At 50.0% G+C, this 12,443-nt stretch overlaps 1 protein-coding gene across 2 annotated transcripts in view; it reads right to left on the bottom strand.

Annotated features, from left to right (window-relative positions):
* Window positions 1–12,443, bottom strand: part of BCAS4 (breast carcinoma amplified sequence 4) — an 85,224-nt gene that overhangs the window by 38,013 nt on the left and 34,768 nt on the right. Inside the window, exon 3 of one of the 2 annotated variants that reach the window (XM_017496868.2) lies at window positions 8,763–8,864. The exons of the other annotated variant lie outside the window; for it this stretch is intronic. Coding sequence (XP_017352357.1) covers window positions 8,763–8,864 — 102 coding nt within the window. The remainder of the gene's footprint in view (window positions 1–8,762; window positions 8,865–12,443) is intronic. 2 annotated transcript variants of the gene reach the window in all.

The following is a 12,443-nucleotide window of genomic DNA, read 5'->3' as shown; positions in this document are numbered from 1 at the left end:
CCCAGCTAATTTTTTGTATTTTTAGTAGAGACGGGGTTTCACCATGTTGACCAGGATGGTCTCGATCTCTTGACCTCGTGATCCACCCGCCTCGGCCTCCCAAAGTGCTGGGATTACAGGTTTGAGCCACCATGCCTGGCCTTGACACTGTGATTTTTAAAAGGACATTCAGATTTTATGAAAAATCCCGTTTTACTCAATGTTAGCAATGAATCTACACTTTAAAAAAATGATGTGCAGGCTTAGTAAAATTTAACTCACCCATTTGTGACCTCTGGTGTGTGTCTTTTCATACCTGTCTCTGTGCTCAGCACGTGTGGGCACGTGTCAGTGTGTGTGTGAGTGTGTGTACATGGCTAAAGGCAGCAGAGGGAGCGACTACAGTGCCATCTCAGACAAGGCAGTGCCTCTGCGGCTTGCTTTGTTCCATTAGTAAAATAGAAAAGATTTTCTCATACCAGGAACAGGAATGAGGACACCTCAGCGCGGGCTGCTTCCGGGAGCGCCTCCCCTTCAATAATAGCATGAAATACAGTCCTCTGAAGACCTGCCATGCCTCCTGCCATCCAGCCCTGCCCTCCCTTCTCCCTCCACGCGCTTCCCTCTGGTTCCTTTAAAGTGCCCAGCCTCACCCCACAGGGCCTCTGCACCTGCACTCCCTGACTGCTCTCCTTTCTTCATGGGGTTCAGCCCTGCTTGTGTGGTTTTTTTTTTTTTTTTTGATGGAGTTTTGCTCTTGTTGCCGGGCTGGAGTGCAATGGTGTGATCTCAGCTCACCACAACATCCACCTCCCAGGTTCAAACAATTCTCCTGCCTCAGCCTCCCGAGTAGCTGGGATTATAGGCATGTGCCACCACGCCCAGCTAATTTTGTATTTTACAAAATGTTTCTCCATGTTGGTCAGGCTGGTCTCAAACTCCTGACCTCAGGTGATCCACCCGCCTCAGCCTCCCAAAGCGCTGGGACTACAGGTGTGAGCCACCATCCCGACCTGAAATGCTTATCTATTCACGATCCATGCCCTTTAGAAGGAGAGCTGCTGAGTCAGCACAGGCCAAGACCAGAGCCTGGTCCAGGAGCCCAGGCCCATATGGATGGTGGATGCATGAATGCACACGTGCATGAATGAATGAGTGAATAACGGAATTAGTGTATCCTTAGCAAAACGACATTGGGTGAATCCAAGATGGAGGCTTCTCTTGTGCTGGGGGCCGCCCTGGGGTTCTGGCTGCAGTGAGGCTGAAAGGCTGAATTAGCTACGTCATGTGTGTGTGTGTGTGTGTGTGTGTGTGCAGATGTATGCCTGTGTGTGTGTAGAGGTGGGTGGGCGGGAAATGGTCCAGGAAGCATCTGACAAGGGCTCCAGCCTCAGAGGCCTGGCTCAGCCGGCACATATGGCTGTAAAACTCAGACGAAAGTCCCGACTCCCCTTCCTCCAGCGGATTCCAATTTTATGCTCCCTGCGTTAATACCAATTTGGTGGAGAGTGTGAGGCGACGCTGAGGAATGCGCACTCGCGATGTCTGAACCATCTCCAAGATGCCTGCCAGCGAGGCCAGCCCAGAAGAGCCGCAGCCAGAGAGGCTGAAACCTGGGCCAGGGCAGCCCCAACTCTGGGGAGAGGAGACGCACACGTCCACCCGCACAGCCAGGCTGCGGTGGCTGCTGGTGAGTGACAGGGCCCACCACGCATCTCAGTCACCCGGAGGGCTGGGTGCAGGCAGCATGATTGATTTCTGATATTTTCCTCTTCAATAAAAATGGACTACTTTATAATCAGCTGAGAGGGAGTGAAGGAGGAAAGCTTCATTGTTTAAAAATATATAGACAAGTATTGAGGAATTTGAACACTTCCCCTCCCACCCCCGACACAGGGGTCTTGTCATGTTGCCCAGGCTGATCTTGAACTCCTGGGCTCAAGTGATCCTCCCACCTTGGCCTCCCAAAGTGCTGGGATTATAGGCCAAGCCACCATGCCTGAAGAATGTGAACACTTCCTGCTGGGCGCTGTGGGTCACACCTGCAATCCCAGCACTTTAGGAGGCCAAGGTGGCAGATCAACAAGGTCAGGAGATCGAGACCATACTGGCTAACATGGTGAAACCCCGTTTCTACTAAAAACACAAAAAAATTAGCTGGTGTGTTTGCATGTGCTTGTAGTCCCAGCTCCTTGGGAGGCTGAGGCAGGAGAACTGCTTGAACCCGGAAGGTGGAAGTTGTGGTGAGCCAAGATTGTGCCACTGCATTCCAGCCTGGGTGACAAAGCAAGACTCCATCCCAAAAAAAAAATTAGCTGGGCATGGTGGTGGGCATGAGGCTGAAGCTAGGAAGTGTGACTGCACCACTGCACTCCAGCCTGGATGACAGAGTGAAAACTTGTCTTAAAAAAAAAAATGGGTTTTCATTAATACAACTGATAAAGGTCAAGTTCTGGCCTGAGAGGTCACCTTGTGATTTCCAAGCTCTCACCTGGCAGGTCACACTGATTCTGAGGGCAGCACTCTGTGGAAACCACTGATACCTAGTCAGCCCAGGACTCTCGGCTGGCAGGGCAGAGCAGCGAACGTCCATCCTGGACAAACTATCCCTCTCTCAGCCTTGGGGACCACTGCAACCACCATCATAACAGTCTGTCCTTGCCGAGCGCCTGCAGGCTGCCAGGTGCTGGTCTCACTTAATCCTCACAATGACTCTGAGCAGCAATTGGCACATTCTCTTCCTGGCAATGAGGGGGTCTTGCTATGACATTGACTCCAAGGGGGTTCGTGAATTACCAGAGGGGCAGATCAGAGCCCCAGCTCTCTGGCTCTGGAGTCCACCTGCCCCATACAGTGTCAGGTTCTTAGCGGGTCCCTCAGTTTTACTGTTGACGTCACACACTCGAGCTAACAGGAAATACGTCGTCTCTCTCTTGATCTTCAAATCCATGCCCGTTGGAACCTCACTCAGGATTCCCCCCTTTTAATCGGGCATCAATCACAGAGAAATCCCTCGACTCTAAGGAAAGCAGCCACGCAGGGGTGTTGACAAGAGGTGAGTACCACTTGGCCTCAGTGTTGGTGAGACTCTAGGGCAGAGTGCAGCCTGTGACCACCAGGAGATTCATACCCCACAGTGGTGGCAGTTGCTTCTCAGCTCCAGCTGTTCCCAGAAAGGAATAGGAAGAGCTTGGGGTTGCTCTTCTAACACCTGGTGCCTCAGCAGTCCTGGCTCCTGTTGGCATCTGAGTTTGCAATCTCCATCTACCTAAATTTTTTTTCCTTTTTCTTTATATGCAGATGGGGTTTCATCAGGCTGGTCTCGAACCCCTGACCTCGTGATCCGCCTACCTCGGCCTCCCAAAGTGCTAGGATTACAGGTGTGAGCCACCGTGCCTGGCTGCAATCTCACAATCTCCATCTAAAACTTAAAGTAGTTGCTGGTGGGAGTTCAAAATGGTGTAGTCACTTTGGAAAACTGTCTGAAACTTCCTAAAACGAGTTTCCATAGCTCTCTTAAAAAGACCTGCCAATAATTCCACTTCTAGGTATCTATCCAAAAGAAATGAAAATACATGTCACACAAAAACTTGTATGCAAACATTCATAGCAGCATTATTCATGACAGCCACAAAGTGGATACCATTCAAATGTCCATCAGCTAATGCATGGACAAATAAAATATGGTCTAGCCATATACCAAAAGATTATTTAACCACAGGGCCGGGCGTGGTGGCTCACGCCTGTAATCCCAGCACTTTGGGAGGCCAAGGCGGGCAGATCACGAGGTCAGGAGTTCGAGATCAGCCTGACCAACATGACAAAACCCCGTCTCTACTAAAAAGAGAAAATTAGCTGGGTGTGTTTGCATGTGCTTGTAGTCCCAGCTCCTTGGGAGGCTGAGGCAGGAGAACTGCTTGAACCCGGAAGGTGGAAGTTGTGGTGAGCCAAGANAAAAAAAAAAAAAAATTATTCAACCACAGAAGGAATGAAGTCCTCGCACATGCTACAACATAGATGAACCTTGAAACCATTATGGCGAGTGAAAGAGGCCAAACCCCAAAAGGCCGTATATGGTATGACTCCATTAGCATGAAATGTCCTGCGCAGGCAAATCCACAGAGACAGAAAGCAGATGAGAGGTTGCCAGAGGCAGAGCTGGGGAATGGTTGCTAAGAGGCATGCAGTATCTTTTTTTGTTTTTCTTTTTTCTTTTCCTTTTTTCTTTTAAGGCATGCAGTATCTTTTGGGAAAATGTTCTGGAATGAGATAGTGCTGATTGTTGTATCACCTGGTAAATACACCCCACACCTCCAAATGGTATACTTTAAGAATAATTGGCTGGGCATGGTGGCTCACACCTGTAATCCCAGCGCTTTGGGAAGCTGAGGTGGGTGGATCGCTTGAGGTCAGGAGTTTGAGAGCAGCCTGGCCAATATGGTGAAACTCCATCTCTACTAAAAATACAAAAGTTAGCCAGGTGTAGTAGGCATGCCTGTAACCCCAGCTACTTGGGAGGCTGAGGCAGGAGAATCGCTTAAACCCAGGAGACGGATGTTGCAGTAAGCTGAGATCCCACCACTGCACTCCAGCCTGGGTGACGGAGCAAGACTCCATCTCCAAAAAAAAAAAAATGTTTGAGACCAGACTGGGCAGCAACTTAGTGAGCCCTGGTCTCCAGTGAGTGAGTGAGTGAGTGAATGAATGAATGAATGAATGAATGAATGAATGAATGAAAAAAGAATAATCAATGTCGACTTTCTTGTTGGTAGGAGTGGGGGTTCCAGCAGCTGCAATGCCTCTGACGGGTCCCGTCATTCTTGGAACAGGGTCCAAACTCCAGGCCTTGGCCCTACACTATCCACCACGCCCCTCACTCCAGTCTCATCCCTGACCTTGAGCTCCTCCCGGCCCCACGGTGCCTGAGAGGCTGCCTTTTCCCACCCCCGGCCCTTCCTTTGTACAAGCTACTCCCTCCCCAGGTTTCCTGTGCCAGATCTCAGACCTTAGGGTCAAGGTCACATACTTGGGAAGCCCCCTCTGTTCTAGCTCTGGCCAGGAGCCCTTGGTGTGTGCTCCCGTGGCCGACCTGCCCCACCTGGACTGCTTCCCTGTTCAATGCTCCTCCAGGATCACCAGCAGGGAACCAGGCATCTCGCCTTGGCTGTATGCCCTGCACCCATCTCAGGGCAGCCCACCGTGTAGCAGAAGTGTTGAATATAACAAGGATTTGGGTGCAAGAATCTCACCACTGTAATTCCCATTTTATAGGGAAAGGAGGCTCGGAATTTTCTGGGGGTCACACACGAGGAGGCAGTAGCACTAGGACTTGAACCCAGGCTATGTGGCTCTAGATCAGTGCTTCACAACAGGGGTGATCTGGGCCCGCAGGGGACATTTGGCAACATGTTTCGTTGTCACGCTGGGGAGTAGGGCTGGAGGAATGCTAATGGTATCTTGTGAATGGAGACCAGGGAGGCTGCTAAGCAACTTACAATGCCCAGAACTGCCCCACAGCAGAAAACTTTCCAGGTCAGCAGCGCTGAGGCTGAGAAGCCCTGCTCTGGGGTGTGTGTGCCTGACCACTAGGCTGTCCTGACTCTTCGGTGGCTTCCTCTTCCTCAGGATAAAGGTGAAAGTCCTGACCTTGGATGGCAAAGCTTGGACAACCTGGCTGCTGCTGCCCATTTCTCCAGCCCCACTGGGGTCAGATTCCCCTTTGCCCCCATCACCTGGCCTCCCAGGATCCCTCCAACATCCCAGTCTTCACCCTGCTCAGAGCCAAGATCCCACCGGAGCCCCTGCCTGAGCTGCGCCCACCTAACCGGGTTCGCACAGGTCCCACACCCAGCTGACGTAGTTCCTTCCACTCGCTCTCCAGGGGCCTGCAGACCCCAGGCCTCAGTTGCTACTTCCCTTCACAGTGCTTGCCTAATGAAAGCAAATCCTGGCTTAGCATGGGCAGCAGAACAATGGCTCCCAAAGATGTTCGCGTCCTAGTCCCAGAACCTGTGAATATATCACCTTCCTTGGCAAAAGGGCCCCTGCAGGTGTGATTAAGTGAAGCATCTTGGAATGGGAGATCACTGTGGATCATCGGGGCGATCTCAAGGGTCCTTACAAGAGGGAGGCAGGAGGGCCAGCAACAGAAAGACAGGAAGATGCCACTCTGTGGGCTTTGAAGGGGGAGGAAGGGGCCACGAGCCGAGGAGTATAGGCAGTGCTAAAATCTGGAAAAGGCAAGAAAAAAGGCAAGGAAAGGCAAGGATTCTCCCCAGAGCCTCTGGAAGGGGCCAACCTGCCACCACCTTGACTTTAGCCCCATAAGGCACATTTTGAGGTTCTGACTTCCAGAACTGCAAGATAATAAATGTGTGTTGTAGCCGAGCCAGTGGTCCATGCCTGGAAGCCCAGCACTTTGGAAGGCTGAGGTGGGCTGATCACTTGAGGTCGGGAGTTCGAGACCAGCTTGGCCAACATGGCAAAACCCTGTCTCTACTAAAAATACAAAAACTAGTCAGACATGGTGGCAGGTGCCTGTAATCCCAGCTACTTGGGAGGCTGAAGCAGGAGAATCACTTGAACCCAGAAGGCAGACGTCGCAACAAGCCAAGATCATGCCACTGCATTCCAGCCTGGGCAACAGAACAAGATTCCATCTAAAAGGAAAAAAAGGTGTGTGTGTTGTTGTTGTTGTTGTTTTTAATTGGGCAGCCTCCTGAGCCACGGTAGGTGCAGGGAGGCTCCTGCGTGTTGTTTTAAGCCACTAAGTTCATGGTCATTTCTCCCAGCAGCGACCAGAGGCCGATTATGATAATAACCTACTGAGGGTCTCTCCCGGCCCTTGGTCAATGTCCGCGGACTGAATGCTCAGAAAGGAACGGGCAAGACAGCTGGGCTGGCCCAGGCTAGGCAAGAATCAGGCTGCAAATCTTCACATTTTCTTTCCTCTTTCAAACGTGTGGAATAAAATTCAAATGAATCAGCTATTCCAAGGGCAAAGTTTTAATTATATTCCTGCTTCATTCTCTGCTGACAAGAATGTTAATTCTCTGCTAACTCGGTGCTGACGGCTGCTTTGCAGCTTGGGAGGGGCCCCACATTCCCTCTGGCCAGGTGACCAGGACTCAACCGCAAACTCCTCCCAGGCTCCCAGTCCTCTTCTGTGCAAGGAGCCGGGGTCCCAAGCCCAGGGCCCAGGTGGACGAAGAGCGTCCGCTCCAGGACATATGAGCTGCAGTCCTGGCTTGATGTAACTAGTAGTATGACCACAGAGAAGTGGCTTACCTTGCAGAGCTTATGCTCCTCCTCCAGGAGATGGGGGCAGTGAGGGGACTGATTCTGCAGTGCAGCAGAGAGGAAATGAGACGGCATGCATCTCAGCCGGGCGAGTAAAAGATGAGTGGGCCACGACAGCAGTCAGGCAACAGGGCACAGTGGGGATTGTGGAAAACTGGAGAGCCCGTACCCTTCTGGGAAGCAGCTGCCATCGGCTCTATCCATTCTTTTTTTTGAGACAGGGTCTTGTTCTGTTGCCCAGGCTGGAGTACAGTGGCACAATCTCGGCTCACTACAACCTCTGCCTCCCAGGTTCAAGTGATTCTTGTGCCTCAGCCTCCCGAGTGGCTAGGATTATAGGTGTGCGTCATCATGCCTGGTTGATTTTTGTATTTTTAGTAGAGACGGGGTTTTACCATGTTAGCCAGGCTGGTTTTGAACTCCTGGCCTCGACTGATTCACCCACCTTGGCTTACCGAAGTGCTGGGATTGTAATCCAGCATGAGGCACCACGCTCAGCCTTCATCCATTCTTGCAAGAATGCAACCCAGGGGCTGGAAATATTCTCTCAATTTGAGTCATCATTACACGATGTTGATATATGTAAAAATTCACTCAACTACATACATAGATGTATATACATTATATATTTGTGCCTTGAAACGTAAACAGATTAGAGCATTTAAGGAAATGTGGGCCCAGGGTTATCAAAGCTTCTGAATTTTCAAAAGCTTAAAATGCAGATTTTTATATAAAGTATGCTGATTTTTTTTTTTTTTTTTTTTTTTGAGATGGAGTGTAATGGTGAGATCTCGGATCATTGCAACCTCTACCTCCCAGATTCAAGCGATTCTCCTGCCTCAGCCTCCTGAGTAGCTGGGACTACAGACACATACCACCACACCCCTCTAATGTTCTGTAGTTTTAGTAGAGACAGAGTTTCACCATGTTAGCCAGGAGTGTCTCGATCTCCTGACCTTGTGATCCGCCTGCCTCGGCCTCCAGAAGTGCTGGGATTACAGGTGTGAGCCACCGCGCGTGGCCTAAAGTACCCTGTTGCCCAGGCTGGAGAGCAGTGGTACAATCAAGGCTCACCACAGCTATGGCCTCCTGGGCCCAAGCTGTCCTCCCACCTCAGTCTCCTAAGGGGCTGGAACCACAGGCATGCACCACCACACCTGACTAAGTTTTGTATTTTTTAGAGAGATGGGGTCTTGCCATGTTGCCCAGGCTGGTTTCAAACTCCTGGGCTCAAGCAATCCTCCCACCCTGGCTTCTCAAAATGCTGGGATTACAGGCATGAGCCACTGTACCTGACCTGGAAACAAATTCTTACTTGTGATTTTTTCGAAATATCACTTGAGTGCAGACCCCCAACCCTCACCACCAACCCCCTCTATCGGGCTTAATGCCCGACATGCTCAAGGCCGGAGCAGCATCTTCGAGGAAAAGGCAAAAGCCAGATTAAGTCCACAGCCTCAGAACCTTCATTTTCCCGGACACACCTCTAGCCGGTCCACTTTGGCGTAGATCCCACGCATTTCTGTCAGTTTGGCCTTAAGGACTGGGATGTGTTCCTCCAGGATCTGTGAAGTATCACTCCTGATCTGCAAGGAACAAAACAGCTCATCAGGCCTTCTGCCCCATCACCATGTCCTCCTGCCCGCCTCAGAGGTTGGCCAGGGTCTATGCAGACCTCACTGATGGCTGAGGTGCCAGGTGGTGTCCTGCCCAAGACAGGCCCTAGAACAACCCAGAGCACCAGGGGAGGACCAACCTCGTTGCCTCTACGGACCCAGACCTACCGGGATATTATTTAACGAACCACAAATTAATCACTTAACACCAAACACCCAGCAACACCAGTCCCAAATTAAATATCTTCATTTTCTTTTTTTTTTTTTTTTGAGACAGAGTTTCACTCTTGTTACCCAGGCTGGAGTGCAATGGCGCGATCTCGGCTCACCGCAACCTCCGTCTCTTGGGTTCAGGCAATTCTCCTGCCTCAGCCTCCTGAGTAGCTGGGATTACAGGCACGCGCCACCATGCCCAGCTAATTTTTTGTAGTTTTAGTAGAGACGGGGTTTCACCATGTTGACCAGGATAGTCTCGATCTCTTGACCTCGTGATCCACCCGCCTCAGCCTCCCAAAGTGCTGGGATTACAGGCGTGAGCCACCGCACCCGGCCTAAATATCTTCATTTTCTAAATGATTGCACTGGAGCAAATGGAAAGAATTAGAATCTCTTCTCTAAACCAAAGCCAAAGTCAGTTCAGTTTTCATTGCATTGCAATTAATATTAATAAGTGGATCATTTTGATTAATATTCATTAATCCTGTTAATGAAAACCACAAGTCTCATGTACTAGATGCTTCCGACACTCAGGCACTGTGCTAAGTACTTCCTTGCACCGTTTCATTTTGTCTTCATTTTCTTCTGCTTGCAAGGGCCCCCAAAGTGAACTGTATGAAGCCATATATCTTTCCCTTGATCACTGAAATCAGATACCGATGGTTCCATTTTCCTTCAGAGCCCAATAACCAAGCCTAACTCTTCTGTGTGTGAGTGAGAGAGGAGAGATTCCATTTTCATGTCACCACATCTTTGCTGTGCAAAAAAAGACAATATACTTACGGTTCTCAAATTCTGGGGAGCGACTAGTGCGGTGGTTCACACCTGTAATTCCAGCACTTTGGAAGGCCCTGGTGGGTGGATCACCTGAGGTCAGGAGTTTGAGACCAGTCTGGCCAACATGGTGAAACCCCGTCTCTACTACAAATACAAAAATTAGCCAGGCATGATGGCGCACGCCTCTAAATCCCAGCTACTCAGGAGGCTGAGGCAGGAGAATCGCTTGAACCCAGGAGACGGAGGTTGCAGTGAGCCAAGATCGTGCCACCGTACTCCAGCCTAGGTGACAGTACAAGACCCTGTCTCTAAAACAAATAAAAATTCAAGTGGGGCTCCCATGAGAAATGGCTGGTTCTAGGACTGAGCTGAGCCTGGAGCATCTCGCAGCACCAGAAAGCAAGGAAGTGTTCCACTAAATACAGGATGGGGCTTACCCAAGGGACACAGAGCCAAGCTGCAAGAGTGACATGGCCAAAGCTGGGACAATCTGAGCAACAAAAAACTAACATAGTATTAGATCGTAACTCAAAGTACAAAGCAAATGTGCACAAGCTTAATACATGCAAAGAACTGAACGGGTCTGGAAAGGGGGAAATGGTAAATTCCATTGGAGAAAGCCGGCAGGCACCACCATATGCAGGTTTGCATCTGTGATGCCATGTGGGCACTGGGTGCCCTCTGATGGGATGCGATGAGAAGCCCCCCTCTGTGGTGACTATCCCATAAATTCCTGTCTCCAGTCTAACCACAAGAAAAACATCAAACCAAAATCGAGGGACCTTCTGGGAAGCACCTGACCAGCATGCCTCAAAACTGTGCAGGTGACAAAAAGCAAGGTATGACTGAAACTGTCACAGACCAGAAAAGACTAAGGAGATGTGAGGACCTCGTGCCATGTGGCACCTTAGACTGGATCCTGGAACAGAAAGAGCACCCTCATGGAAAACTGGTGACATCAAAACAAGGAGTGGAGTTCAGGGAACAGCAACACACCGATGCTGGTTTCTTAGGCTTTTTTTGGAGGGGGGAAGGCTGTTTCTTGTTTTTTTATAGGGCCTTGCTTTGTCACCCAGGCTGAAGTGCAGGGGTGCGATCATGGCTCATTGCAGCCTCGACCTTCTGGTCTCAAACAATTCTTTAGCCTCAGCGTCTTGAATAGCTAGGACTACAGCTGTGCACCACCACGCCCAGCTACTTTCCTATCTTTTGTAGAGAGACAGGGTTTCACTGTGTTGCCCAGGCTGGTCTTGAATTCCTGGTCTCAAGGTATCCTCCTGCCTAAATCCAAAGTGCTGGGATTACAGGCGTGAGCCATCATGCCTGGCCCCTTAGTACTGACAAATGTACCACGGTGATGTGAGATGTTAACAGAGGGAGCCAGGAGCTCAAGACCAGCCTGGGCAACATAGTGAGGCGCCATCCCTATTAAAAAACTAAAAGTGGTGGCCGGGCGCGGTGGCTCAAGCCTGAAATCCCAGCACTTTGGGAGGCCGAGGTGGGTGGATCATGAGGTCAGGAGATCGAGACCTTCCTGGCCAACATGGTGAAACCCCATCTCTACTAAAAATACAAAAATTAGCTGGGCATGGTGATGTGTGCCTGTAATCCCAGCTACTCAGGAGGCTGAGGCAGGAGAATCTCTTGAACCTGGGAGGCGGAGGATGCAGTGATCCCAGATCGTGCCACTGCATTCCAGGCTGGGCAACAGAGTGAGACTCCGTCTCAAAAAACAAACAAAAACAAAAAACTTAAAAGTGCATTAAAAAAACTTTAGGGTTAATATGGCAACTCTTTGAACAATCTTTGTAACTTTTTTGTCAATCTAATCTATTCCCAAATAAAATATACAAATGTAGTTTTTAAAACTCAAGGAATTAGGTCTAAATCTACAGCTTCTCTCAAGTCAACAGCTTTGGCAATAATGGGCCTGAATCTCCCCAGGCAGCAAAGGCTGGGGCTGCTCCCTCCAGATGGGCCTGAGCACTGGGGTTTCCACAGTCCTTTCCTCTCCCCAGTGGCCCACCCCGGCTCTGTTCTCTGTCTGACTCTAGCATTTGTTACCAGTGACAGGGAAAAAGTCCTGTCTCCTCCTTTTCTTCCCCAAGGCCGGATTTCTAGAGAGCAGCTCATCCCTTGACAAGGCTAAACTTGGAGAAAATCATCCTGATGTAGCAAAGAGCAGATAATTAACTCGAGGGCAAGGTCAGAACATGGGGGAACAAACTCGAATCTTATCTTTCTGTTAATTTCTAAAGAAACAAATCGGGGGAGAATCAGGGTATGGGCTGGGATTGGCAACATACAGGAGACAGAGAAAGTGACAGAGAGGAGATTCAAGACCACCCCTAGCTCCCAGAGAAAGTCCCTGGCAATGGGACTACTGGCTGCCACATCTTCACCTTCCCAAAGGCTTCCTTCTCTGATATTCTCCGGCCCTATTTCCAGGTTTATCATTATTCTCCTTTGTTTCTGCCTCCCCTAGAGGATTAAGGAAAAAAGCAGAGGCTCTTTCATTTAACTAGCCCAAAGAAAATAATATAAATCACATAAGGG

Source organism: Cebus imitator, unplaced genomic scaffold (assembly GCF_001604975.1).
Source record: "Cebus imitator isolate Cc_AM_T3 unplaced genomic scaffold, Cebus_imitator-1.0 Scaffold224, whole genome shotgun sequence".
Lineage (NCBI taxonomy): Eukaryota > Metazoa > Chordata > Mammalia > Primates > Cebidae > Cebus > Cebus imitator.
Note: the sequence above shows the minus strand (reverse complement) of the source record. Positions and strands in the feature narration are given on the sequence as shown.